The sequence below is a fragment of the Monodon monoceros genome, unplaced genomic scaffold (genome assembly GCF_005190385.1).
Source record: "Monodon monoceros isolate NGI ecotype Baffin Bay Population unplaced genomic scaffold, NGI_Narwhal_1 Super_Scaffold_1, whole genome shotgun sequence".
In the NCBI taxonomy this organism is placed as follows: domain Eukaryota; kingdom Metazoa; phylum Chordata; class Mammalia; order Artiodactyla; family Monodontidae; genus Monodon; species Monodon monoceros.
Genome location: NW_021703765.1, coordinates 15,797,583 through 15,823,986, shown reverse-complemented (window position 1 = coordinate 15,823,986; position 26,404 = coordinate 15,797,583). Strand labels below are relative to the sequence as shown.

At 47.5% G+C, this 26,404-nt stretch overlaps 1 protein-coding gene across 2 annotated transcripts in view; it reads right to left on the bottom strand.

The window, feature by feature from the left end:
• The window catches only part of ALPK2 (alpha kinase 2), an 87,704-nt gene that overhangs the window by 12,876 nt on the left and 48,424 nt on the right, over positions 1-26,404 (bottom strand). Inside the window, exons 4-8 of one of the 2 annotated variants that reach the window (XM_029218741.1) lie at positions 25,222-25,349; positions 21,024-21,298; positions 19,434-19,522; positions 7,825-8,042; positions 2,330-2,378 (exon numbers count right to left, since the gene is read on the bottom strand). In XM_029218741.1, the coding sequence (XP_029074574.1) occupies positions 2,330-2,378; positions 7,825-8,042; positions 19,434-19,522; positions 21,024-21,298; positions 25,222-25,349 (759 nt within the window). Of the gene's footprint in view, positions 1-2,329; positions 2,379-7,824; positions 8,043-19,433; positions 19,523-21,023; positions 21,299-25,221; positions 25,350-26,404 lie in introns of those variants that run through there. The other variant, XR_003792841.1, reaches the window with a different exon arrangement.

Here is a 26,404-nt window from a genome sequence, read left to right as displayed (position 1 = left end):
ACTGCTGATGCTGATGGTCTGAAATAACCAGAAAACTCAAGTAAGTAAGTTGTTCCCAGCTGTAGCAGAGTGAGCTATATTAACCACGCTATTTTATTGTCCGTGTTTCTGACACTTTGACATCCGGGGCTTTGCTGGCCCTGGAGAGACTCCCCTTCCCAGGGTTAGCCAATTCCTAGAGATAGTAAATGACTGGCCTTCTAGAATGCCTTTCATATGCCAACTAACCAATCTGCAGCCTACTCCCACCATCTCCTCTACTGGGGTCTCACACTCTGGGCCACTATCCACCCGCCCTAATCACCCCAGGGCAGGTACCAGATGAGCCCAGACAGCCGGACACCCCAGAGCCTGCTGGGACTTTTCAAACTAGTCAATTCCAAGCTTGCTTACCCAGCCCCACCTATCCCTTCCCTCCAAAACCACAGTAAAAGCTCTCATCCATGTTTTCCCCTCACTCCTTCTGCCTGCTGACTGACCCTGGTGCTTCCCCATGTGGCCCCCCATGGCCTGGCAAGCCCCCTCCTCTTGGGAACTGTGAATACTCTTTTCAGTGGCAATTGTCTCCTGATCTGTCAGCTTCATCATATCTGAACCACAAGAAAGCCTACTTTAATTGAAGTATAGCTGATGTATGATATTATATGTTACAGGTGTACAACATAGTGATTCACACTTTTTAAAGATTATACTCCATTTATAGTTATTATAAAATATTGGCTATATTCCCCATGTTGCACAATATATCCTTGTAGCTTTTTTTTTTTTTTTTTTTTGCGGTACGCGGGCCTCTCACTGTTGTGGCCTCTCCTGTTGCGGAGCACAGGCTCCAGACGCGCAGGCTTAGAGGCCATGGGTCACAGGCTTAGACGCTCTGCGGCATGTGGGATCCTCTGGGACCAGGACACGAACCCGTGTCCCCTGCATCGGCAGGCGGACTCTCAACCACTGCGCCACCAGGGAAGCCCTTGTAGCTTATTTTATACCTAATAGATTGTACCTCTTAATCCCGTACCCCTCTCTTGCCCCTCCCCCCTTCTCTCCCCCCACTGGTAACCACTAGTTTGTTCTCTATATCTGTGAGTCTGCTTCTTTTTTGTTATATTCACTAGTTTGTTGTACTTTTTGGATTCCACGTATAAGTGATACACAATGTCTTTCTGACTTATTTCACTTAGCATAATGCCAAGTCCATCCATGTTGCTGCAAATGGCAAAATTTCAATCTTTTTTTATGGTTGAGTAGTATTCCTTTGTGTATATATATACCACATCTTCTTTACCCATTCATCTGTTGATGGACACTTAGGTTGCTTCCATATCTTGGCAACTGTAAATAATGCTGCTATGAACATTGGGGTGCATGTATCTTTTTGAATTAGCGGTTTTAATTTTTTTGGATATATACCCAGCAGTGGAATTTCTGAGACATATGGTAGTTCTATTTTTAGTTTGAGAAAACTCCATACTAAAACCTCCATTTTAAAACACACGCCATCCCTTCTAAAAGTCACTTGCTTGCCCCCCCCCCATTTCTTCCTCCTTACAAATGGCCCTAGTACATGGGAAGAGCAGCAGTGGGAGAAAGCATGGTACCTCCAAACTGGGGCTTTATTTTCACAAAGAACCTCAAATAGCCTGCTCTCTCCTCATTAGTGGTCAAGCAAAGCAGTGAGAAGACAGTTTGTTCAAGAGATACCCCAGTAAAATGTTATTTTAGTGCTCTCCGGGCACACCCCACAGTGAGCAAAGCAACTCCCTATGCTAAATTCGGAAATCAATACCACTGACAACAACCATAGTCACTAATCACAGCCCTTCCATAGCCATTTGCCCCTGTAATCAATCATCAACATGGGAGTCTGGGAGCCGCCTAAAATACTTTTTAGTGAAAAGTATGGGGAAAATACATTAGAAATATGCAAATTGAGTTCACTCAGTTGCAAAAATAGAATTTTTAAAGAAGCTTCTAATAGTGAAGATATTAAATGTAGAAAAACAGAATATTCCTAGTTAAAAGGAGTCCCAATAATGCTGGCATTTCCCCCCCCCCAACCATGGGCCACCTGTTAGTAATCAATCTTGAAATGTGTTCAGAGTTCTTATTTGTTTCAAAGTTGGGAAACAAATGTGTTTCCCTGGGAGGACAAAGTCCATAAATATTTTAGGTAAGTGAGAGAAGTGAACTGAATTCATCCCAAGAACATCTGTCTTTCGCAGTTAGGACAAGAAGTCTCCTCTGCCCACGTCAGCCTAACAGCATCTGCCCGGTAGGTGTTTGGAAACCCAGAGGTGAGTGATGTGCACTTGATTTTTTTTCTTCTACTCACCCTTTAGCCAATGTTGCTATGCCAACGTCAGTCAACTTCATTCCTACACCTATGGGAAGAGAGCAAAGACGGGATTTGTGTTACACGGGTCTCCTCAGAAAAAAGGGACCATCTATTCACAGGGAGGGGTAGCGTCAGCCCCATCATCATTTCCCTTCCTGCATAAACACAGACTTTCCTCCTTGTTTCCATCAGCAGAAGCTGACAGCCCTTCAGACTGTGCATCCTGCTTTACGGGCGCATAGTGGGCAAGGCAGGCTTCTGAGGCAGCCGGTCAGGGGAGCAAGGGGCGGAGCCTGCTCCGGAAACGAAAGTGCTGTCCTCTGCCTGCCTGGACCACTGCCTCTGCTGGAGGAGGGAGGCCTGTCACTGGTCCCAGGAGTTCTCTCCCCAGAAACGCTCTGATTTGGGCTTAGGCCTGTTCCGTGTTCTTCATCAAAAGCGGAAGCCCTTGTACAACAGTGAGAGAGTTCAAGGTGGCCTTTGTTCAGTTCAAGGCCAGACTGCAGACACACAATCACCCATCTCCAGAAAGATGGCATTCCGATTCAGGATTGAAGGTTTTCTGGGTCGGCTTTAGACCCAGGGAAGCACTACTGAGTTACGTGTAGACTTTTAACCATCGGCCTGGAGATGTCACGCGCGGTCTGACCTTTTGATGCTTATCCCAACCTCTCTCCATTAAGCCATTGGAAGTTGCGGGATGGAGGGCGGGATACCCAATCAACAAAACAGCTGCCTGAGCTTCCCACGCTGGTCCCTAAACAAGCCATAGGCATCCCTGGTAGAATCCCAAGCACTCAGGAGTCCTTTTGCTTCTCCCCTCCCAGCAGGAGCAGATGGGAGAGTGGCTAAGGAACCAGGGATTCAAAGAGAATGAAAGTCCTACTGTCTTGCAAGGTGGGGAAGGGCAAGGTTGCTGTCACCTTCTGCAATCAAAAAGCGCCATCCTTTCTCACCCAGGTCTGGAAGAAGGCAATCCTCTCTGATGCCCAGAGCGTGGACAGCCTCTGGCCTTTCCAGAATCTCCTTGACAGACCAGCTACCATTTCTGCTCCTGCCTCTCTAGGGTCGTGGCTGTAGGCACTGGCTCCGACTCCGTGGACCGCTGCCTTAATCTCACCCGTGCCATCTAGTGACCGGCCTTTTAGGGCAGGGCATGGGGTCCATGGTGCTATGCCACCTGAGCCTCGCCTCCTCTTCTCTGGCCCCCGACTCTTGTCCCACCTGGGCCAGGCTGTGGTCACTATATTCCCCAAGGCCAGCCGGCGACTTGCTCACTGAAGGGCCTGGCGGCCCAGAAGCCAGTCTGGGCTGTGGATGAAGGAACCAGCATCCCTGGCAAAAGCCAACCCTGGGGGTCAGGCCTGATGGCAACCTAGTTCCATGGGTCTCCCTCATATGAGCACTGTTTTCTGAGGCTCAGAAAAGGACAGCTAGGGACTTCCCTGGTGGCGCAGTGGTTAAGAATCCGCCTGCCAATGCATGGGACACGGGTTCGAGCCCTGATCCGGGATGATCCCACGTGCCGCAGAGCAACTAAGCCCCTGCGCCACAACTACTGAGGCTGCGAGCCACAACTACTGAGCCTGCGCACCTAGAGCCCGTGCTCCGCAACTAGAGAAGCCACCGCAATAAGAAGCCCGTGCTCCTCAAAGAGTAGCCCCGCTCCCCGAAACTAGAGAAAGCCCACGTGCAGCAATGAAGATCCAATGCAGCCAAAAATAAATAAAATTAAATTACAAAAAAGGACAGCTAAAGCGTTAATTTTCTGATCCAGCAATGTCTGCCTGGAGTGAGGGAAAAATACATGTCATGCTGCTGTTCAGACAGAAGCAAAGAGCCCTGCTTTTCTGCAGGGCACCTGGGAGCTAAATTAGACACAGCGCTTTGGGGGAGCCAGTAAGCATTTTAAAAGCTTTCACAGTTGGCAACTAATTCATCTCATTCTTTCAAAGCTGCTAACAACTAAAACACATGTGGAAATGCTTCACATAGTTTTTATGATAGGAACTGGGCTTAAAAAAAAAAAACAAAAAATGACTCCAAACTGCAAAAGCCCTCTTTGGACATCTTGTTTCATGGAAAAGTTGTACTTAAAAAGTACAGCTCTAAGCCGCATAGAAGTCCAATTTTAAACAACCATTTGGCAAAAGGTCCTTAGGCTTGGGAATTGCTTTTCCTCAGTTCTCACAATTACCAGCTGTCATTGATGTTTGGAAAAGTAGAATTTGATTTTCAAAAGGAATCTTCTCTCTTAGTTTTCTAGTTTGCCAGCAATTCAACAAAGGTTACTAAGGGTCTCTATAGGATAATAATTTAGATTATAGTGTGCAGCTATTAAACCAAGTTGGGGATAATAGTCATCTACAGGTTGTTTCTGATAGAAGGTAGGAAGAAGGCAGTATTACAGTTTGTTCTCCAGAACTTGAGTTCCTGGGTTATTTGGGTGACAGCTTCTTAGGAAGCCCAGTGGTCTCCGGTGTGTGCAGGTCTTAGGGCCAAATCACAGGCTCACCTTTCACCCCACTGACCTGCAGGACTCGCCACAATCTCATCAACAAGCCAAGGCAACCAGGGAGAGAATAACTTAAGAGTCTGAGAAAGTGAAACTGGAGCTTGGGTTTGTTTGGGATTTTTAAACCCTAATTCCAGTGTCTTAGTAAAATTATAAAATGTGGGGATCGCTTAGAGGATGGATGTGTTATCTTGTGCCACAGTGATGATGACAATAGTAAGATCCTTCCCAGCAGCAACAGAGAGTAAATAAACACCCTTATGAAACACCATGCCATCACTTTCAACCACACACGTCATTTACGGGGAGATACAACGTTCCACTACAGCTGTTTACTAGTGACTGGAAGCAAAATTAACCATGCGTGAAGCTCCGGAGTGTTGCTTTTCAGTAGATGAACTGTATTTAATGCAAAATTAACTCTGAAGGAGGAAAGATGGGGAAGTCTCAACAGTTTCACAGTCTAATTACAATAGCTGTCTGTTTAAGACTGTATTGTCTGTGTGTGGCAGCAAAGTCTCTTCAAAAGTGAGTAGGGCTTCCCTGGTGGCGCAGTGGTTGAGAGTCCGCCTGCCGATGCAGGGGACGTGGGTTCGTGCCCCGGTCTGGGAAGATCCCACGTGCCACGGAGCAGCTGGGCCCATGAGCCATGGCCGCTGAGCCTGTGTGTCCGGAGCCTGTGCTCCGCAACGGGAGAGGCCACAACAGTGAGAGGCCCGCGTACCGCAAAAAAAAAAAAAAAAAAAAAAAGTGAGTGGATATGGCTGGCTTCAACTTGCAGATCAGCCTCCCCTGCGAGTCTGTAACATTGCACTTCCCAGCTGACCTCAGAGAAGTCCCTCACAGGAGCCTTTGACATTAAGGGATACTTGGAAATCTTGCAAATCTGTAAATTTGAGTTTTAGTGGAAAGAGTTTGGGGTTCAGAGTCAGAGGCAGTGTTGGAGTCTTGGACCCCTCTTCTTCTGAGTGAGCTCGGGATTAGATCATTATCTCCCAGTCTCTGTTTTCTCATCTGTAAAATGGGAACCAAAACATCTCTTTGGCAGGGTTATTATGAAGATTAAACAAAAAATAGGGAAAGATGAGTGCAGACAAAAACTGGTGAAATCCACATAAGGTGTGTAGTCTTGTTAATTACATCGTGCCGATGTGAGTCTCCTGGTTTTGATAGTGTACTGTAGGTATGTAAGGTGTTATCGTTAGGCAAAGCTGGGTGAAGGGTACATGGGGACCCCTCTGTACGTTTTTGCAGTCTCTCATGCCTATGGTTATTTCAAAAGTTTTTTAAAATAGGGAACTCTTACTATGTGTCCATGCTGCGCTAAATGTCTTGCTATCTCATTTCATCCTCCCAACCACCTCACGTGGAAATTACTGAGGCACAGAGAGGTAAGTGCTTTGCCCAAGGCTAACAGCTAGAAAGTGGAGGTGCAGGAAATAGAACCCACAGGCATTCTTGCTCTTCACCACCATGCTGTATACAGCTTGGGATTCTTATATGTGACAATGTCTGACATTAGTAGGTACTCAGTTATAGTTCAGATATTTTTCTTAAAGCATTATTATTTGGAAAGGAAAAGGAATAGGAAAGCCCCTGTGGCAGAAGCTGTTGGGACCCTGCCCATCACCCTCACCCTCACCCCTTCCATGCACACAGCTCTAAGTCCAGGTACCACCACCAGCATCTCTTGGCCTGAGAACACGCTCTGATCACAGGCACCTGCTTTGCTCAGCGTGGCTTGCCCATGTGCTGGTGGCAAATGCAGGGGAGTTAACACCCCCATCTGGAACAGCCTGCTGCTGGTAAGTAAAGGGAGTTGGAGTATAAATACCCCTGCTCCCTCACTCCTTGGGCGTGCTAATTCTGAGAAATGTGTTCTGCCCAGCCTCCCCCAGTTTCCCCAGCAGGCATGAGCTTCAGTAACACAGTGGTAACCGGGTATAAGGTACCCTACTGACTTTCTTTCCCTTCCCTGCCACACTCCCTCAGTCTCCTACCAGTGTTTCCTGGGATCCCCTCCCAAATATTTGCACTTGAACATTCGCGTGCAATAAAGGATTAATCTTGCCTAAATAAAGGATTCGTTTTTGCCCAACTTTTTGGAGGTAACTGCTAAGCTCTGATAAGAGTGTCCAAAGAGGCTAGAAGCAGAGGTCAGTCTCACGAGCAGGCAGTGATGGCTCCCTAATAAAATCTCTGAACACCAAGTCTCAGGGGAGCTCTCCTGGTTGGCAGTGCTCCCACATCACTGAGGGGGGAAGCACTGTCCCCACGGCTTCACCAGGAGGGGACAAATGGGAATTCCCACCTGGTCTCTCCTGGACTCTTTCCCGTGTGTCTCTTCCCTTGGTTGATTTGAGTCTGTATCTTTTCACTATAATAAACCGTAACCATGAACATAATAGCTTTCCTGAGTTCCGTGAGTCCTCCCAGGAAATTAATGAACTTGAGGGTGGTCTTGGGGAAACTGCAACTTGTCTCAGGGCTGTCTCTGTGGGAAACCTAATTATGACATCCCTACTTCATACAACAAATGTATTCCCCAGAATGTGGGTATAAACTGAAAACATGCTGTAAATTCACCAGCAGAGCCTGAAATCTAAAGCAACTGTGAAAGATCCTTTCGCCTATTAAGAGTGAATTCTTACATTTTAATGTATCTTTTGGTACATCTGGATTTTCATGTGTACGTCTGAATTTGTGCCTATTGAGGATATAGAGCGCCAGTTTTTGGTTACCTGTTGTAATGGGAAGGTGCTACTAGAATGAATTATTAAAATGTACTTTGTTACTCCACTGAGTTGCTCGTTTAGGGCTCCTTTGTTGCTTTGTTTCTGACAAGACATTAGTAACACTTTCTGCTGGTGAAGGTGCTTAGAGTCTGTACCCAGCAGACCTCTCCCTCCGCCCCACCCCCCAGGAACATCCCAGGCCCACAGCATCCCTGGAGCCCAGGCCAAGCTGCTCTCCTCACCCTGCATGTCTGTGACCAGGAGGCAGCCACTTGTTTTCTGATAGACCCAGTGCTGGAAGGTGCAACATTTCTGACCAGCCTCCGATTCTCTTCTCAAGAAGTTTATCTCCTTCCCATCCCTGATGGAATACTTCACAAATTCTCCAATCAGCTCTTCCTCCACTGTTGCGTATGGGATATTGTTCTCAGGTCGATGGATAAGGAAAATAGGAATGATCCTGGAAGGGAAGAGAACATGGGCACACATCGTGTTCTTAGATGGAAATAAAGATGGCGGGGATATTCTATCCTGGGCTGGAGGAGTAGGGAGCTGCAGCATAAATCCCTGGGTTCCATCAGCTGTAGACTAAAAATTCCCCCATGATTGTTCAGTGGATAAAAGGATGTGTTCCTTTTATTTGTTCCTACAGTTGGTGAGAAACTCCTCCTTGGGATGGAGTTCAATTGCTCATGTAGCAATGAATGTCTTCATTATAGGCAAGCCTCAATGACCCATTGGTCAGGTGACTAATATATCCATCCATCCAGCATCTATCCACCCTTCCATCCATCCTTCCTTTCAGTCAACAAATATTCATTCAGTGGCTTCTATGTGTCAGACACTCTTCCAGACACTGTTCCAGAAAACAGCAGTAAAGAAGAGAGGCTCTGCTCTCAGGGATCTTCCATTTAAATGAAGGAGACAGACAATAAACAAGCGTCTAGTGCCCTGTGCTATATGAATAAAACTAAAGCAGTGGAGAGGAGAGAGGTAGCACAGGGTGTAGAGGAGGGGTTGCGATTTTATTTAGGGAGGTCAGAGAAGGCCTTGATCGTAAAGGACATTTGAGCAGAGACCTGTAGGAGGTGGGCACGGAGAGAGCCATGAGGACGTCTATGGAAGGAACATTCCAAGTAGAAGGAACAGCAAAGGGAAGAGGCCCTGGGCAGGAGCATGTGGGGCGTGTTCGAACAGCAGCGAGGGGCCGATGTGGCTGGAGAGCATCGAGCAAGGGGAGCGTGGTGGTTTGCGTGAGGATGGGAGAAAATGGGGAGCTGGACCTTGGGGAGTCTGGGCCACTTGAGAAACTTTGCCCTTTGTACTGAGCAGGAACAGAAGCCACTGGAGGGTTTTGGATACAGGAGTGACATGATCAAACTTGCATGTGACAGGGATCACCCTGCCACCCTGTGTGGTATGGAGCGTGAAAGGGCAGACGCGGGACACAGGGAGGAGGCCACGTGAGAACAATGGCAGCTGGAGGTGGAGAGGTGATCAGATCCTGCACTGACCCATTCACCGTCACACCGTCCTAGATGATTATCCCCAACCTGCTCCTCTCTCCTCAGACCGCCCACGCCTTCTCCCCAGCCTCACTCTCAGATGAGGACCTTGCTTCCTGTTGGACTGTGAAAACTGAAACAATAAGAAATTCTCACAGCTACACCCACCACGTGTTCCTGCCTCCCAAGGTCAGTGCCCATGTCCTCTGCCTGCCCACCATCTACTGTGGAGGAGCCCTCCTTGCTGCTACCTGAACCATCTCTCCGCTGGTGCCCTGTATCCCAACCCCTCCCTGATGCTCAAGGATATTGTTCCAGTGATGGCTCCCCACTCTCTCTCCCACCAGGGTTTCCCCCTACAGACTCATTCCCAACAGCAACAGAGAGTAATGACTCTACTCAGCCTGTGGACCTCATAACCCACCCCCACTACCGACTCACCGTTTACATCAAAACCCAAATCAGTTGTACACTTCCCTCCCATTCAGTCTTGAATCCACTCAAAGTGACTTTCCTGCTTAAAGAAGCCTCGGTCAAGGGCACCACAAGCACCATGTTGCTGAGGCTAATTGTCCCTTCTCAGCCCTCATCTCACTCGCCCTCAATGGCACTGGACACTGGATCGCTCACTTCTTTTTAAGACACTTTCCCGTGGCTTCCAGAAACTCACTTCCTCTCGGTTTTCTTTCTGCTTCACTGGCTACTTCCTGTCTCCTTTCCTGGTTCCTCATTTCTCCCCAACCTTTACACCCTGGCGCGCCCTGGGATAGCTCTGCTCACTCTGCACACGTTCCCTACTGACCCTCCTTGTTTTAAATACAGTTCATATGTCGGCAGTTTCCACATTTATATCTCCAGCCCAGACCTCTCCCCTGAACTCCCAACTCACATCTCCAGCTGCCTACTCTCCATCTACACTTGATGCCTAAAAGGCATCTCAGATTTAACATGGCAGGACTTCCCTGCCATGGCGCAGTGGTTAAGGATCTGCCTGCCAATGCAGGGGACACGGGTTCAAGACCTGGTCCAGGAAGATCCCACATGCCGCAGAGCAACTAAGCCTGCAAGCCACAACTACTGAGCCCATGTGCCGCAACTACTGAGCCCACGTGCCACAGCTACTGAAGCCCACGCGACTAGAGCCCGTGCTCCACAACAAGAGAAGCCACTGCAATGAGAAGCCCGCGCACCGCAACGAAGAGTAGCCCCCGCTCGCTGCAACTAGAGAAAGCCCGCACGCAGCAACAAAGGCCCAACGCAGCCAAAAAAAAAAGAAAAAGAAAAAAAAAATTTAACATGGCAAAAACTGAACTAGTCATTTGCCTCCACCCCAACGTCTGTAGAGTTGATTGGCATTCTTTCCCTTCAACAAAAATCTGCTGAATAGCTTGTGTCAGGATCTCAAAGATTCAGGGGAGGGGAGACGAGAGACACAGTCCCTGCTTTCCAAGGGCAGTCGTTGGGGAGGTGCCCAGAGGAGGGACATCTAACCCCCAACTCCCAGCTAATAAAGACAGTCAGCAGCCAGGTGTGTGTGGCCTGAGTTGTGAAGACTAAGGAGGAATAAGCTGGCAGAGTGGGAGGCAAGAGGGAGGCCATCCAACAACTCCACGCCTCTGCTTGGTACCCACAGCTCAGGCTCCCTCCATGCGCACCCGCGCAAGCCAGTCCGAGTCCCACGTCCTGGTCCTCTCTGCACCCTACCTGGCCTGGCCTGAAGCTTCCCCGACGCTTCTGAGTTCCACCCAGTGATGCTCTGCCTCCCGCCCGACCCCTTCCCAGATGCAGTTAGTCCAGCACTGAACAGATCTGGTGTCACAACTGTCCATTCCCTTTTGTCACCAGGCGAGGAATAAACTGCATGAGAGCTTGTGAAAGGGTATACGTGAACCCACCTCACCCACTACTCACGACAGGAAAATACGTGTACAGCAGGGTCCGCACCCTGTTACCTAGGGACCAGCTCCAGTCAGATGCCTGTTTTCATACAGCCCACAAGAACGGTTTTTACAGGTGAACATCTGCAATTGATTGGCTTTTAGGGAACACTAACTCTGAACCCCAAATGTAAGCAAAGTTACTTTAAAAAGTTAGCAAAATGCTATTTAAAAAGAAAGAATCCCATTCTTCTATTACGAAACCTGTATAATTCATCAATAAAGATTTGTAGATATTGGTTTTCTTTATTGTTACATAAGCATCTACATAATAGCGTTGATTTTGCCTATGGACCTACACAGCCTAAAAGAGTTACTATCTGGCCCTTTGCAGAAAGGGTTTGCCCAGCCCTGGTCTCAAGTTTTGTCTTCTGTTGGTGAATTCTTTTGTTTCTTCTCTCTGCCTCAAGGTCACAAACATGTTCTTGTCTCCCCATCTTAAAAACAACCAGCACCGCCCTTCCTTTGGAGGGACTTTGCCCTTAGATTTCACTCTGATTTTCCTTGTTTCCTTCACTTCTTGAAAGGGGCGCCTCCATTTGTATCCATGGCCTCAGTTCCAATTCCCTCTTTGACCCATTACCCCTCATCTTACAAAGTCCCCGCCTGCTGTGGTCATCCATTCTGATGGCCTCTGATTATTCCCCAGGATCCTTCCGCAGCACCTGACAGTGTTTGTTTAATTTTTATTGGCGTATAGTTGGCTTACAATGCTGCGTTAGTTTCTGCTGTACAGCAAAGTGAATCAGTTATACATATACAGACATCCACTCTCTTTAGATTCTTTTCCCATATAGGCCACAATAGAGTATTGACTAGAGTTCCCTGTCCAATACGGTAGGTCATTAAATAGATAACTAATAAGCTTCTCACAGTGTTGACCCCTTTTGCCCTCCAGAATCACCCTCTTGCCTGGACTCTGGGGACAGTGTCCCCTCCTGGCTCTTGTTCCACTGATGTTATCCCTGAGCATTTGCCGGCCCCTGCTCAGCACTGACTCCGAGCCCTGCATGTTCGTGTTTCTCGAGCTTCCATCCTTGGTCCTTCCCTCCCCTTGTCCTATGCACTCTACACAGGCAAGCCCACCACTTGCACAGTTGCTGTGATCATCTGTGTGCAGATGCCCAGCAAACCAGCGCACTGCCTCCCTTCTCTTTCTGCTCCAGGCTTAGATGATTGAATTGCTGCAGTCTGATGGGCCACAGAGACCACAAACCTCAGGCTCGGCCCACGCAAAAGTATTCACCTCGCCTTACACCTACATGAGTCTTCTCCCTGCCTATACTGTCTTCAAGTGGCGGCATTGTCTACCCAGTCTCCCAAGTTCATAGTCAACCTTCTCTCCCTTTTTACTCCTTCCATGAAGTCTGGTTAAACACACCTACCTACCGAATGTCACGCAAGCCCATTCTTTCCTCTCAAACTCCCCGTGGCCATGGCTTAGTTCCACTGTCACTGCTTCTTTCTTGGGCGACAGAAACAAGTTTCAGACTGGTCTCACCACATCCAGCCTCTGGGCCTTGTCCTTGGATATCCATCGCTGACGGACAGATAGCTCTAAGAGCCACATCCGCACAGAGGATTTTTAGGGCAATGAAACTACTCTGTATGATACATTATAGTTATCATTCGTTATAGTATCACTAGACATTTGTCCAAACCCACAGATGTACAACCCTAATGTACACTGTGGACTTAGGGTGACGATGATGTGTCAATGTGGATTCAATTATAACAGACGTTCCCGTCTGTTGGGGGATGTTGGTAATGGGGGAGGCTGTGTATGTGTGGAGCCTGAGAGGATGTGGGAAATCTGTCCCCTCCATTCAATTTTGCTGTGAACCTAAAACTATTCAAAGATTAAACTCTATTAAAAACAACAGGGGCTTCCCTGGTGGCGCAGTTGTTGGGAGTCCGCCTGCCGATGCAGGGGACACAGGTTCGTGCCCTGGTCCGGGAGGATCCCACATGCCGCGGAGCGGCTGGGCCCGTGAGCCATGGCCGCTGAGCCTGCGCGTCCGGAGCCTGTGCTCCGCAACGGGAGAGGCCACAGCAGTGAGAGGCCCACGTACCGAAAAACAACAACAACAACAACAACAACATGTCTGCTCCGTTGCTCAAGGCTCCCCTGCTGAAAGCTTCCGGTTAGCCCCTGTCTCCCTCTCGCCCCGACGCTCATTAGCTGAGCATTGAAACTTCTTTGCATTCTGACCCCCAACCTGCCTCTGGCCTCTTTCTCTGCCCCCCTTTTTTCTACCCTGCCAGTACTCTAGATTTACTGAGCATTTTCCATCTCCTTGAAAACCTTCTTTCACCACTCTTCATTTCTTTCTTTGAACACGCTGTTCCCTTTGCTGGCAGTTCTCCACCCTTGCTCTCCATCTGGCAAACTCCTACTCATTCTTCAACACCCTCCTCCTCCTGGGAGCTTTTCCAGAGCCCCTACCTCCTCCATGTCCCCATAACTCCTTGCACTTCATGCCAGCACACTGGGTTGTTTTTTTCTGGGTTTTTTTTGGGTTTTTTTTTGCGGCACGCGGGCCTCTCGCTGTTGTGGCCTCTCCCGTTACAGAGCACAGGCTCCGGACGCGCAGGCTCAGCGGCCATGGCTCACGGGCCCAGCCGCTCCGCGGCATGTGGGACCTTCCCGGAACGGGGCACGAACCCGCGTCCCCTGCATCGGCAGGCGGACTCTCAACCACTGCGCCACCAGGGAAGCCCCAGCACACTGGGTTTTGTCCTACATGCCTTGCACTCCCACTGGCTGTGAGGCGCAAGAACCTATTGCATTTTCTTTGTATTCTTTAAGTGCCCATCACCTAGCATGGAACAAAGCCTGGTGCATGGTACGTGCACAGCGTTTGGCAAAAATGAATGAATGTTTATATAGGACAAAGTTTCTCAGTCTCAGCATTATTGAACTTTGGGGCCAGATAGTTTCTCATTGTGGGGCTGTCCTGTGCATTACAGGATGTTTAGCAACACCTCTGGCCGCTTCTCACTAGAGGCCGGTAGCACCCCTTCCAGTCACAACCATTAAACTGATATAGGATCTGATCTGACAAACTTGTAGACAGTCAGAGAAGCGGTCACCTAGTTAAGTGTTGATCATTTTCAAGGACTTAAAGTAGAAATCACAATAGCCACCCCAAGGAAAAGGTGAGATGCTGATTTTTTGATGTTCATGAATGTAAAAAGTATTTTTAATACAGATTATTTGTCAAATGGGTAGACAAATAGGTATAAGTCCCTAATGCAGGCCCCTAACAACTGTCGATATATTTAAAGGCTCAGAAAGTAGGCTTCTGGAAGGGTCTAAGTGCCACACACACACAAGAAAAACATTAATGGTGTGACAGTCACCTGCGTCCAGTGATGGTCACCTGGGTTGGGGAGGGGAATGGCTGGTGTCAGTTCTCTTAGTAAAACCATAAAAAGAGCCCTATCATGAAAAGGCCTCAGAAGTGGCCCAGGTTTTGCGTCAGAATGTCTACAGGTAAAGATATAGAACAATTCTGCAACACTTAGTAACCAAATCCAAGCTTAGGAAAAGTCATGAGGGCAGCAGGGCCGGTGGCCTCCTTTCTCCCTTCAAAAATACTATCACAGACACTACCATCATTTCTCTCTCTGTGGGGACGTGGGTCCCCTTTTCCAGTGAGATGAGGGTGAAGGCCTCTTACTTTGAAGGGAGGCTTGAGTTGGGCACCCTGGCCGGGTCTGCACTCACACCACAGGGCGCCGCCTGCTTCCCCAGGGGTGAGAACAGAGCAGAGAGGATTCTCCCAGAGCGTGGAGAGCATCCAGGCCTGTGCTGTTTCCACCCACATCCTGCCTCCTCCTGGGAGTTCAGCTGGAGGCTACACACAGGTGTCTGAGTCAAAGATTGTTGGGAAAACATTTTTATATTAAACAGACAAAGAGGGAAGAATACAAAATTCAAGTGAATTTTAAAGACACAAAAGGTAACATTTCAAAGAAACGACTCTGCAGGCAGATTAAGCCCCCAGAGCTTTTGAAGGGAACATATTTATCCTCCTCTGTCATTTACGAGTATTTCCTTGAGAAAATGTGAGGAGGATGCCTCCTTTCCCGCCCCATCTCTCTCGGGAGCATTTCTGGACCAGGACAATGTCCTTTAAGACACCAAGTGGCCGACCCTTCAAACACCAACGTTCTCTGATTACTAATCACGGCGGGAGTCATTTTAAGCACTATTTCTACTTCTAGGATGAAAGCGTTTGTGTCTTCTTTTATCAAAGAAATGTCAAGTATTAGCCAGGGGGCTGGTGGGCCCACCTGGGGCAGTGGGCCCTTCCCAGCGCCCCTGAAATCAGCCTGGGGTGTCCCCAGCCTCCCTCTGACAACTTGGTCATTTCTGCAGGATTTGGGGCATCCAGGTTGCCTCCTGAGGACGCCCTGAAGACAGCTGGCCACTGACCCTGCCGCAGGGCAAAAGGGTGTTCAGGGTTTACTGGGTTCTTATTCTTTCCATAGCCCTAAAAACCAGAGATGGGAATGGCCGTGATTCAGGGTGGTAACTAGTCATGGTCCCTGCCCAGGGGGATCCTTTGCGTGAAGAACGCTGACTCTACTGTCATTCACAAATTCAAAACCAGAAGCTGCCGGAATGCGGAGGGTTTTCTCTTCTAGACCCACCCGCCCAGAAAAGGGAAGCGCAGGGCCAGCTTCCCGGTCTGGAAATAAACACATCCCCACCCCAGGCAGGCCAACCACGCAGCCTCGCGCCCTGGATCTGCAGAGGAGCCTGAGGCATGGCGGGGAACCCGCTGGCCGCCCTCCCTTGGCTCGCCGCTTGGGAGCCCTTTCCCCTCACTGGCTGCCTCCTTGCAGGGACCGTGCTGAGGCCCTCCCCCCTTTGTTCTGCCCCTCCCCTCACAGCCATCTGCCAAGTGGCCACGTTTCCGTGGGCCCTGCACGTCCTCCCTGCTCAGCGGAGCATCTAGAGGCTGACGGGTGGGCGTCCGAATCATCCCTACCCCTCCAGAGACACACGCGCCCCCCGTGCCCTCTCCTCTCAAACCCCGCTCACTTGCACCTTTGCTAACGTGGTTTCAAGCACAGAGGCCTTTGAGGAAGCCGCGTGGACCTTAGGCCAGGGGCCGTTTCAGAAGTAAGGAGAGTCCTCGTGCTCAGAAAGGAAGTCAAGGTTGGTAAAACGGAGAGAGCAAACGAACAGGAGAGGAACTCCAGAGTCACAGAAAGAACATGCAAGCTGCAAATTCAAATCGACGTCAGCAGAAGCGGCAGAGGAACGGGGGCTTCTGCTGAACCAAATACACAGGCAGACTCGGCGAAGGGGACCCAAAGAAATGATCTGTGAAAAATGACAAAGCTTCCTGTCCACAAAAGATGCCACAGTGTTGTGACAGCCTAAGACCTCAGAAGAAGACACCCATACCTCCCTTACCTTCTAACCTGCCGCCCGCCACCCCCCGCCCCACGCCGTCAGCCTGATTCACCAAGACGTTTTGCAGGCTTGGCGCCAGCGATTACCACCAAGAACCAGAGGCCGGAAGTGAGACGGACAGAAGCAGCCCTGTGAGCTGTTCACCTTCCTCCAAAAGCATTCCTGCCACAGCAGAAGAGGCCAGGATCCTATCAGCATGCCGAAGATAAAAGATAGACAAGGGGGAGCTACCTCTGGAAAGTGCTGATAAAAAGATGTCTTTTGATGGGACCAATTCTCCTAAAGTGGCTGCTCCTCCTGAGGAGGGGGCACCCGCCCTTGAAGACCTACTGCTCTCCTTGAGGGAGTTAATACAATCATGTCAACTGCTGACCCAGAGGCTGTGCTTGCTTCCTGGAGCAGAACTGTAGCCGGGCCGAGAAGACAGACTCAGTGGAATCACAGGAGGCCGGTGTGGTCAGGTGGTGCGTGGTCCACGGGCGAAGTCTCCCTGCTCCCCCACTAGGGCTGGGCTCATTACAGTTTCATGCCGGACAGGCTTGGGTTCTTGAAAAACCGAGGAGGGGCTCTGCACTCTTCTCCCTTCCTGCCGGCAATTTTCCACCCAACACCTGGGGGAACCACATGCTGCGCCCTGAGTGTGTTCATAGGAATCAACCATCAGCGAAAAGCCTGCGGTGAGGCTACACCACCCGGAAAAAGGGTTCAGCTATAGTGATAGTTAACGATGGAGAAGTGACCACAATCCACTCCGTGGTGCCCCTTGACAGCTGAACTGTGGGCCGCTCCACACTCTCCATGCTTCCTGCTTACAGGGGGACACAGCCTGGCCAGTTGCAGGGGGAAAAAAAAGCCTGTGAACTGCCTGACAGGAAGCCACGGTGCAAGTGGCTCTCTCTGCAAAGAGCCCCGGCCCTAAGAGGGCAGAGGAGGAAGGAGATGAGACATTTTACAAATATGAACTCACTGAATGGAATTAATTTACCTGAAAGGGCCTCCGGTAAGTTTCTACACTGGGGAAGACGGGGCTTATAGACAGAACTTGAAACCTGGTTACGTTCACCGTAACCAATATTCAAACCTATCATCGCCAGGAATGGTTCAAACCGAAATGTGTCTTCTGATGTGACACAGTATGTCACTGACAATCTTCTTGCCAAAAAGATGTAATATGCATCGCTTCACAAGGAAGCAATCAGTCCTGATTATACCTGTTGTCCCGGCATAATTAAGAGACCCCCTTGTTTGGCGTAGCAGTCTCTTAGACATAGCTATATGTAAATATTCAGAGCTATGCACTTAAGATGTCTATTTTTACTTTAAGTTTTATACATAATTTTTTAAGTGTCCTGGAATGAATGATAAGTTACAGTTCCTCTAGTAAAAAGGGTGTTTTTGGAATAATAGGGGAAATTTTAATATAAATTGGATATTAGGTGATACTATAGCAATGTTAAATGTGTTGGTTTTGATAGCTGTTGTGGTTATATAGGAATATGTACACAGAATCTACAGAAAGAATATTGAATTAACTATTAACAGTTGGTCAATGAGGTGCAGAATATACAGGTGTTGTACCAACTTTTGTTTCAAAAGTTTTTAAAGTTAAAAAAAAAAAAAAAAGAATGCTGTGTGTTTCCAGTATGGGATCCTGATTTTTGGTTCAGTGAACATGGAATCAGGCACAGATGCCCTTTTTTGGACCCTTATCCCTCCATGTACTGTCCTCGTCCAGGAGTTCACAAATCCTCCCACAGTAAGGAAGGAAATGTATTTGGATACCAAAACATCCTCACCTGTCTCCAGGGCGGTGACAGATTTACTCGGAAGCTGATTAAGCCCTTGTCCTTCACCCGCACAGACCCTTTCCAAGTCCCTGGACACGTCTTGATATTCATAACTGTGTTCTTTTCCTTAGAAAAGCCCCCAAGTTGTGTAATGAGTCAAGCTGCACAAAGCTTGGGTGTGCCCCTGCGGAAGGGCGCTGTGGTTCCACGCCTGGTGGACTGATTACGGGTGGATTCTTCCTCCTCAAGGAGGAACTGAAGAGGACAGAGCAGGAAGAGGGGGCTGGAGAAGCAAGAACAGGACGAGTTCTCATGACAACCCAGGCCAGATTGCCGTCTTAGCGTACTTAACAGAAACACAATTGAAAGTGGTTTTCTTTGCATTATGATAATTTTTCTTGAAGTTGCTGAGAACTGCTTGTATACGAAGTATGTTAAGCATTTCTTGGAGAAGAACAGCAAGCATTAGACTTTATACATGGTGTGTCCAACATACCACCTCAGGGTTGTTTTTTTTTTCCATTTCGTGAGTTAACAGAGATAATGCAGACAAGAGTCCCTTCCTTCTTTCCTCTCCTTTCCCAGTTTCTACTCATATGTAAATGACTGGTCTGTCTGAAGTTTCCAACGTGCACTGGCACAGCCTTTTCTCTTCCCATTTATGATCTCAACCAGATAAGCAGATCAGTAAATACAAGCTCCAGACACCCCAACATATGCTTGTGCCAATCGACATTTAGTCAACGAGTGGATAAAAGTCAGTGTAGTTTACCTCTGTAGGGTTCCAGGAATCGGGTACTATGCTCCTATGTTCCTGATCACCCAGCTCATTCTTCCCTGACACAGCACCATATTTATTTTCATCACAGGACTCCTGTTCTATTTGTTTATGGTTTAGACAATGTAATACCCATGAGAGTAGATACATTTTCTATTTAACATGGTATATGCATTTATTTAATTATTCCATACATACACACATTTACTGAAATATCTAGCAAGTCTTTTTCTGCAAGCCTCTGGTGACTCAGTGAAGAATAGGATAGCAGCTGTGTGCGCCCTCTTAGAGCTTACAGACAGACACCAGTTGAAATGTGTGTCCTACTGTTTCTTCTCACCCTCTCATCCCTCAGTGCCCCGCAAGTCCCCAACAAATTAGAGGGGGGGAACACAAGAGGGGATCATACTTACTCTGGCGCTTCTCCAAAGCCTTCCAGAGGCTGTGCTTCAGCGGCATAGATCTTGGCATAGTATCTGGCGGTATTTTGAACGTAGCACTCCTAGATCACCGAAGTACATGGGAAAGCCCAGTGATTAGAAGAAATTCAGAGAGCATTGCCCGGTAAGGCTCAAATTTCCCAATATAGGTTAAGCCAATGGATTTCCAAACCCATCCCTTCACTGGGGGCACAGAAGCAACAGTGAATGTAGCCTACAGTTGGCCACTTGCAGAGGAGCTCTGAGATCTGAAGGAACCATCCGGGTGAAGGTCAAGTGGTCTCTAGGGCTAGGTGTCCCTGAACTATGAAATTTCTAGAACCCGCATGGCTGAAGTTCACCCCTGAGCTAAGGGGACTGGTCCCTGGGCAGGATGTCAGATAGAGCACGGGGACTATTGGATTTCCCATAAGCTATCCCATCTGAGGTTCTTCTTCAAAGGTGTAACTTGAGTTGTAAGTAATGAACACCTTGCCAAGGTTGTTGGTTTAGAAAAGCCCTACAGAGTGGAAAGCAGAATCCAGTTTGCTTTTCCTAAGTGGGAGTCTGGAGTCTGGGGGATTTTCCATGACTGGGCCAGATGGCACTTGAAATGGAAGGAATATTCAGTGAAAGAGAAGAACAAAGAAGGAGGAGAAAGGAGTACAATTGGCAAAATCCTATGCTCAGAGAAGAGGGGTTGTCTTCACGAGTACCAAGTCCCACACGGCATTGCCACATCTGAGATGACCGTGGAGGGACAGTGTTTGAGAGCACCCAAGAGACTCACCTGAGTCTAGCTTATTCGTTTTATAGGTTAAAAAAAAAATTCAGAACGCACCTAGTTTGTGAAAGAGCTAGACCCAGCTCTCCTGAAAGCTTGGCCAGCACTGGCATGGAGTGAAAAGCATGGACGGGGGTGGGGGAGGGCTGGTGATGCAGGGGGAGAAGATCGTGTTTTCCTCCCCTCCCCTCTTGCCTCAAGGGTCCTACGACTCAGTAACACAGGAGGGAACTTAGGTAGAGACTTGGGTCAATCTCCCTTCATAGCTGATGGGTGGACATTGAACCTAACTCAGGAAGGCAGGAAACAGGACAAACGTTAACCCTTCTGAATATTCCCACCCTCCTTCCTCTTCCCTAAAACAAACCGAAACACTCCGGAAACTACCGTTGATTTTGGCTGTCCTTGAGGATCCCTGGGAATCCTGGCATCCATTGTAATTTGGACACCCCACTTCCCATGTCATTCTGAGTCCAGGTAGATTCAAACCCCTAGGGGTCTGATGGGGCTTCCTAGGAAGCATTCCTAGAAGTGATCCCAGCCCAGGTAGGAACTGGTGAGGTGCCCCCAGACATAGACTAGTCCCAACTGGCTGGCACGAGGCCAAGAAATCATTCAGAGGCTGAGATGTGATCTCCAGCATTCAGCCTCAATCTAGTGACTCCCTCATAAACACACCCCAGAGGGAGAGAGACACCCTCTTGGAGACACCCCCATCGATTCTGAGTCTGATTTTCATCTCAGGGTATCATAGGTCCGTCTCACACCTCAAGCAGCACTTTTAGGCCAGTTGGACCCACCTGGGCAGCGAGTTTGTAGTTCCTCTGAATGAGCTCATCATTGTTTCTGGTCCCGTAGGCAACGGCGTTGTGCACCTTGAGCACACAGGTGTGGCCGGGCTTGAAGACTGGTGTGAGGCCCTGCATCACTTTGCTGCGGAAGGCTTTCCGGTGGACCCCTTCCCCAAAGTGCAACTCCTCCGTGGCGATCTGACCGCGCAGACGGCCCCCGAAGTAGCTGTCGCTGAGGAAGTCTCCTCCGAAGATGAGTTGGCTGAATTCAATCTCTTCGTATACTAAAGATATAACACAACTTCCGTTGGACAGGAACATCCCCCAATCCGGCTCCTTGGCTAACGAGCATTCCCACACAGGGACAATGACGAGGTTGACCTACAGAATCTAGGAGGGGGAACCACACTAACTCCCAACAGAGGCATAGCTCGAAGGGGAGATGGTTCACTGAGGATGTAGAACATGGAGGTGAGGCCCCAGTGGATCGGATGAGAGGGCAACAGAAGTGGATTGGATGAGAGGGGGAACAGAACTGGGGAGACCAGGAAAGGAACTGTAGACAGACCCAGAAAACGTGAACAGAATCATGCAAGGTGATTCAAGCAAGTTGAAAAGACAGATGAAATGTAGAAGAGGGAGGAGGTACCAGTTGTAAGACTGATCTGCTAGATCATTGATCTCCTGATCAATGTTTCCCAATCTTTTTTTTTTATTGTTGACTTCTGCAAGGATTCTTTTTAGTCTTTTCCCCCCCCAATTGCTCCACAGAAAATTTTAATACCACAGATGTACTGTGTATCTGGTATGGCTATCTGTGCTTAACACACAAAAATAAGTTTTCTTTTGCCTCCCCAAGACCCAGTTTTGTCCTCTTGGAGGTGATACTGCCTCTGTTAAGAATGACTGTGGTAGTCATAAGAAATAAGTGGGAAAAAACCAAAACAAGTAAAAAGAACTCCCTCTGAAGGGAAGTTGAAAAAAGGTAGAATCATTTTGGATCTACTTGTAAAAAGTACTGAGTTTTCTATCAGCTGTTTGAGTTGATTCTGCATGTGTTTCAGATGACAATCAACTTGATCAGAACGTTGCATTTTACACTAGAGATGACCAAGTCAGACTTCTGATTGGCTGAGAGAGGAAAATAAGATGGCTTTCAATGAAATAAGATTGTTTAGATTGTAAAAAAGCCACCTTCCACTCCTCAAAAGTCGATGAAAACTCATCTTTCTGAGAAAGACATCACCTATCTGGTTGTGTGAAAATCCCACTTCACCTTTCTATTTAGAATATTTAGCAAAATATTTTTCTCTTTGAAAAATATTTTCCAATCATATGTTTTAAGGGCAGCCTATGACCAATGTGATTAGTTAAAAGTATAAGGGAACAGACTGTTCTTAAAGGGTATTGATTAGTGTCTAGACCTAGTTATTGTCAGAAAGAAAGGAGGCAGGTAGGGGATTTTCAAATAGAAAAAGTAGGTGAAAGTGTCAGTGAAAGAGTATTCAGAGAGTTGCTCGAAGGCAACTCTTTCACAAGGGCTAGCAGAATGCCCCTGAAGACTAACCTATTTGGCGTTTAGAGAGAATGGGAGCAGAGGAACAGGAAAGCAGGTAGGTAAATGGGACATTTTCCCAAATAAATTTTAAAGGAGATAGGATGTAATCTGTGAAAGAGCTAAGTAATAGAACGAGAAAGTTATAGAGAAGAGTATAGTTTAAGTTAAATTTTAGAATTAGGTAATGAAATGGAGAGGGAATGCTATTTATACAACCCAAATCTTAATTCTAGTTACATGATTGATGAACAATTTTGCCAAGACCTCTTAAAGAATATAGGAAATGTTTTATGTATATACACCAGAGCCCAATAAATCTGAGCTATATTTACATTGTTTTCCTTCAAAAGTCCCAAAGTTTCTAAAATTCAATTGTTCTTGAAAGTTAAAAGTTTGTGTATTTTAAAATTCAAATGTAATTAACTAAAGACAAAAGTTGTTCCAGACTCTCTGCTTAGTAATAGAAAGGAACATTTTTAGTGCCGTATTGTATAGGGATGGGCGTATGTGTGGAGATGAGTAATTTTCCCTAAGAAAAAATACACGACAAGCATGGACTCCACCATCCTCGATAATCCTGTCCATAATTTCCAGAAATGTCCACTTAACCAGGATAAAACAATGCAAGAAAAATACATCTTAGAATTTTTCTTTGAAAGCCACGTGTGCCATCATTAAGTTGTGCTAGCTTTATTTGAATCATTCATTTGGGGCTTTTATTAGACTTTTAGTTAGTGATCAATTTGTAAAATGTTCTATGTTCCTCCTCTAGAGATTTAAATAAAATATCTAGTGAGAGATTCCTCCAGATGAGAAAGGTGATAAAGCAGTCATTTGAAACTTCTTCATCTGAAGGTACATGGAAAGGCAGAGGGAGGTATGGCCTCCCCAGCCCAGTGCGCCATTGAAACTGGACCCCCAGTCTCATGGAGAAGCGGCTGGCAGAAGGTGATGTCTTCAGGGTCTAGACCCCAACCCAATGGTGGGAGTCACAGGGCTACAATAGCGGTGACCAGTACCTCATCCTCACTGGGGTCTCATTCCTGACTGGTAAAGCCTTGAGAAACGAGTCTCTGCAAACCTAAATCAACCAGGTCACAGCAAGAATCTGGGGTGGGATGCCCAGTGATGCTAAGCAGCTGACGAAACAGAGGAACCTTCTTCTGAAGGTCGTTTTGGTTTTTGATATAAGAAAGGACATTCTTTTGCATATTTAGATTCTTGGGGGGATGGGGACAGATATGGGGAGGGATTTTAAATTATGCAAGTACATGACACACTAAAGACATGTAACACTTGAATGGTTTGTGAAGAGTTGGTATTTAAGTCTGTTGTTTTGGATAAATATCACAGTATTTGCTAGACCATTTCTAAGTCGAGATCCCAGCGCCTCGCCTTTAATTACTAGACGTTACTGCATCTTGATGATCTGTACTGTCTTGTTTTCACAGAGGTTTCAGGGTTTTTATTTGCCTTAAAAGAAAATCAGCACATACGGTGTACACTAGCACTTTAAACTTGGCCATGATGAGAGTATCTGCACCACAGAAATTGGAAAACTGTACAAATCAGGGCCTCCCCAACCCCCTGGCAGGTTGTTAAAGGTTTGGCAGCAGATCACTGGGTGAGGATGGGCTCGTGTGTTGGGGATGGATAATTTTCCCCAAGAGGAAATACATGACCAGCATGGACTCAGTGGGTGGCCCAGAGGCAGCCTGAACGTTCGAGGGCAGCTGGTAGCTTGTTGCTACACCAGGAGTGCACAAGTGCCAAAGGAAAGCACAAAAATCCATCTCCCATTTCCACTAGGATGCGAATGAATGAATGCACTTATTCTCCTAGACACCTGACTCTTTGGGAATCTGCTCAGCTAGTCGAACTGAAAAGTAAAACAACTGGAGAAACAAAACATGCCGTGTGATGTAGACAACAAACGTAGGGACACCAAGCGGGGAAAGCGGGCGGGGGGTGAGGGTGTGTGATGAATTGGGAGATTGGGATTGACATGTATACACGGATGTGTATAAAACTGATGACTAATAAGAACCTGCTGTATAAAAAAATAAATTCAAAAACAAAGATAAGAGATAACAAGTGTTGGTGAGAATGTGGAGAAAAGGAAACCCATAAAACAAACAAACAAACAAACAAAAAACCATGCTGTGTACGTGCCAGAGGCTGAAAAACCCCATGCAGATGGGCTGGATGCAAGTCTGGTGCTTCACAGAGAAAGTCTAACCCCAAAAGTGCCCCCCACCCCCTCGCCAACACGGTCCCAACAACTGCACAGTCTGATCTCTTTAATAATTCACTTCTGGACCTCTGGAGCCTAACGCGCTTATCACAGGCCCTGTAGTCAGGTTGAAATAGCTTATGAATTCGTTTCCCAGGCATTCCTGAGCTCTCTCCTACTTGGTTCAAAGAGTCGATGGGAATGTTGCTTCTACCATTGCCTATATTTCATGCTTTAGGATGCACCCGTTTCCTCTGACGTCCAGCTCAGGTTAGCTTACCTTTAACATCTGGGTGACTTGAAAGTTGTTTGAGAACTGGAAGATGACAGAGAAGGGAATGCCTTCAGTACAAATCAGCATTCTGAACTGGTAGGGGCTAGCGGTTTTCACTGGAAACGGCAAAGCTGAGGTTTACCTGCTGTGGTGAGGTGAAATTCCGTAGTCACTTTCCCGTAACCGTTCTTGATGCAGCAGGAATAGAGGCCCTGGTCCTTCTGACTGGCTTGAAGGATGGCCAAGGACACAGTGGAGCTGTCTCCTGCTCTGCAGTGGGGGACATGAACGTGGGCACGCATCATCATTCTGAAGTTGCACTTTTCTAACAGGAGAAAGAAACTAACGCTTCCCTGCCCTCGTGAGTTCAGCCAACAGGCTGGCTGAAAGACAAGATTGTGATCAGCTGTTAAAGTTAACTTACTTGTAGGAGACGATCAGCATGTTTTCGCTTCACACCCTCACTTCAATATGCAATATGAATGCACGGAAACACCTGGGAGGTTTGACTGCCATTAGTAGAGCAAAGAATGGAAAATGTGAATTCTGGGGGCTTTCGTTAACATTTCTGCTCAGAATTCCTCAGTTGTGTTACTAATCCAGGTGTCCTGGGCTCAAAGGAAACCTGAAAGTTCCAAACCCAGACACAGTAAGAGACAACAGAAGGGGGGTCTTTGTTGTATATAAGGACTCATGGGCTGAAGACTTTAATAGTGTGCTCCCCTAGCAAAGACCATCCATCCATCTGCCCACCCAATCTCAAGTCCCAGGACTGTGCTCTAAACAGAAAAACGTGGTGGTGACAATGATGACGGTCATGGCTAACGTGTACTGAGCACTTGGTATGTGTCAGGCATTGTGCCCATCATTTTAAGGACCATTCCATGCCATCCTTGGAGCAATCTAACAAATACTATTATTGTCCGCAGTTCACAGAAGAGGAAACAGAGGCACAGTGAGATTAAGCAAGGGGCCTAAGGTCACACAGCTGATAAGAGTAGACTCAGGACTTAAACCAGATAACCTGACTCTGGAACCCTCCTCTTGACTGTGATAAGCTGCCTCCCAGTGATTTGTGATCCCTGCCCTCAAATCGGGGATAATTGAGATTAGAGTTAAAGCCACAATCTTTGTTCCAAAGTCTCAAACAAAATTTACTTTGCAGCCAAAAAAATACTCAAATATTATTCTAGTTTTGTTCTAGATGGTGAATTTTGTTAGACATTCACCAAGGTCACGTGTGTGCAGTGTATGTTTTGGTTCATTTCACAATTCAACAGCAAAATCCATTCATCTCAGTTTGCATAGTCAACAGAAGTATTCGT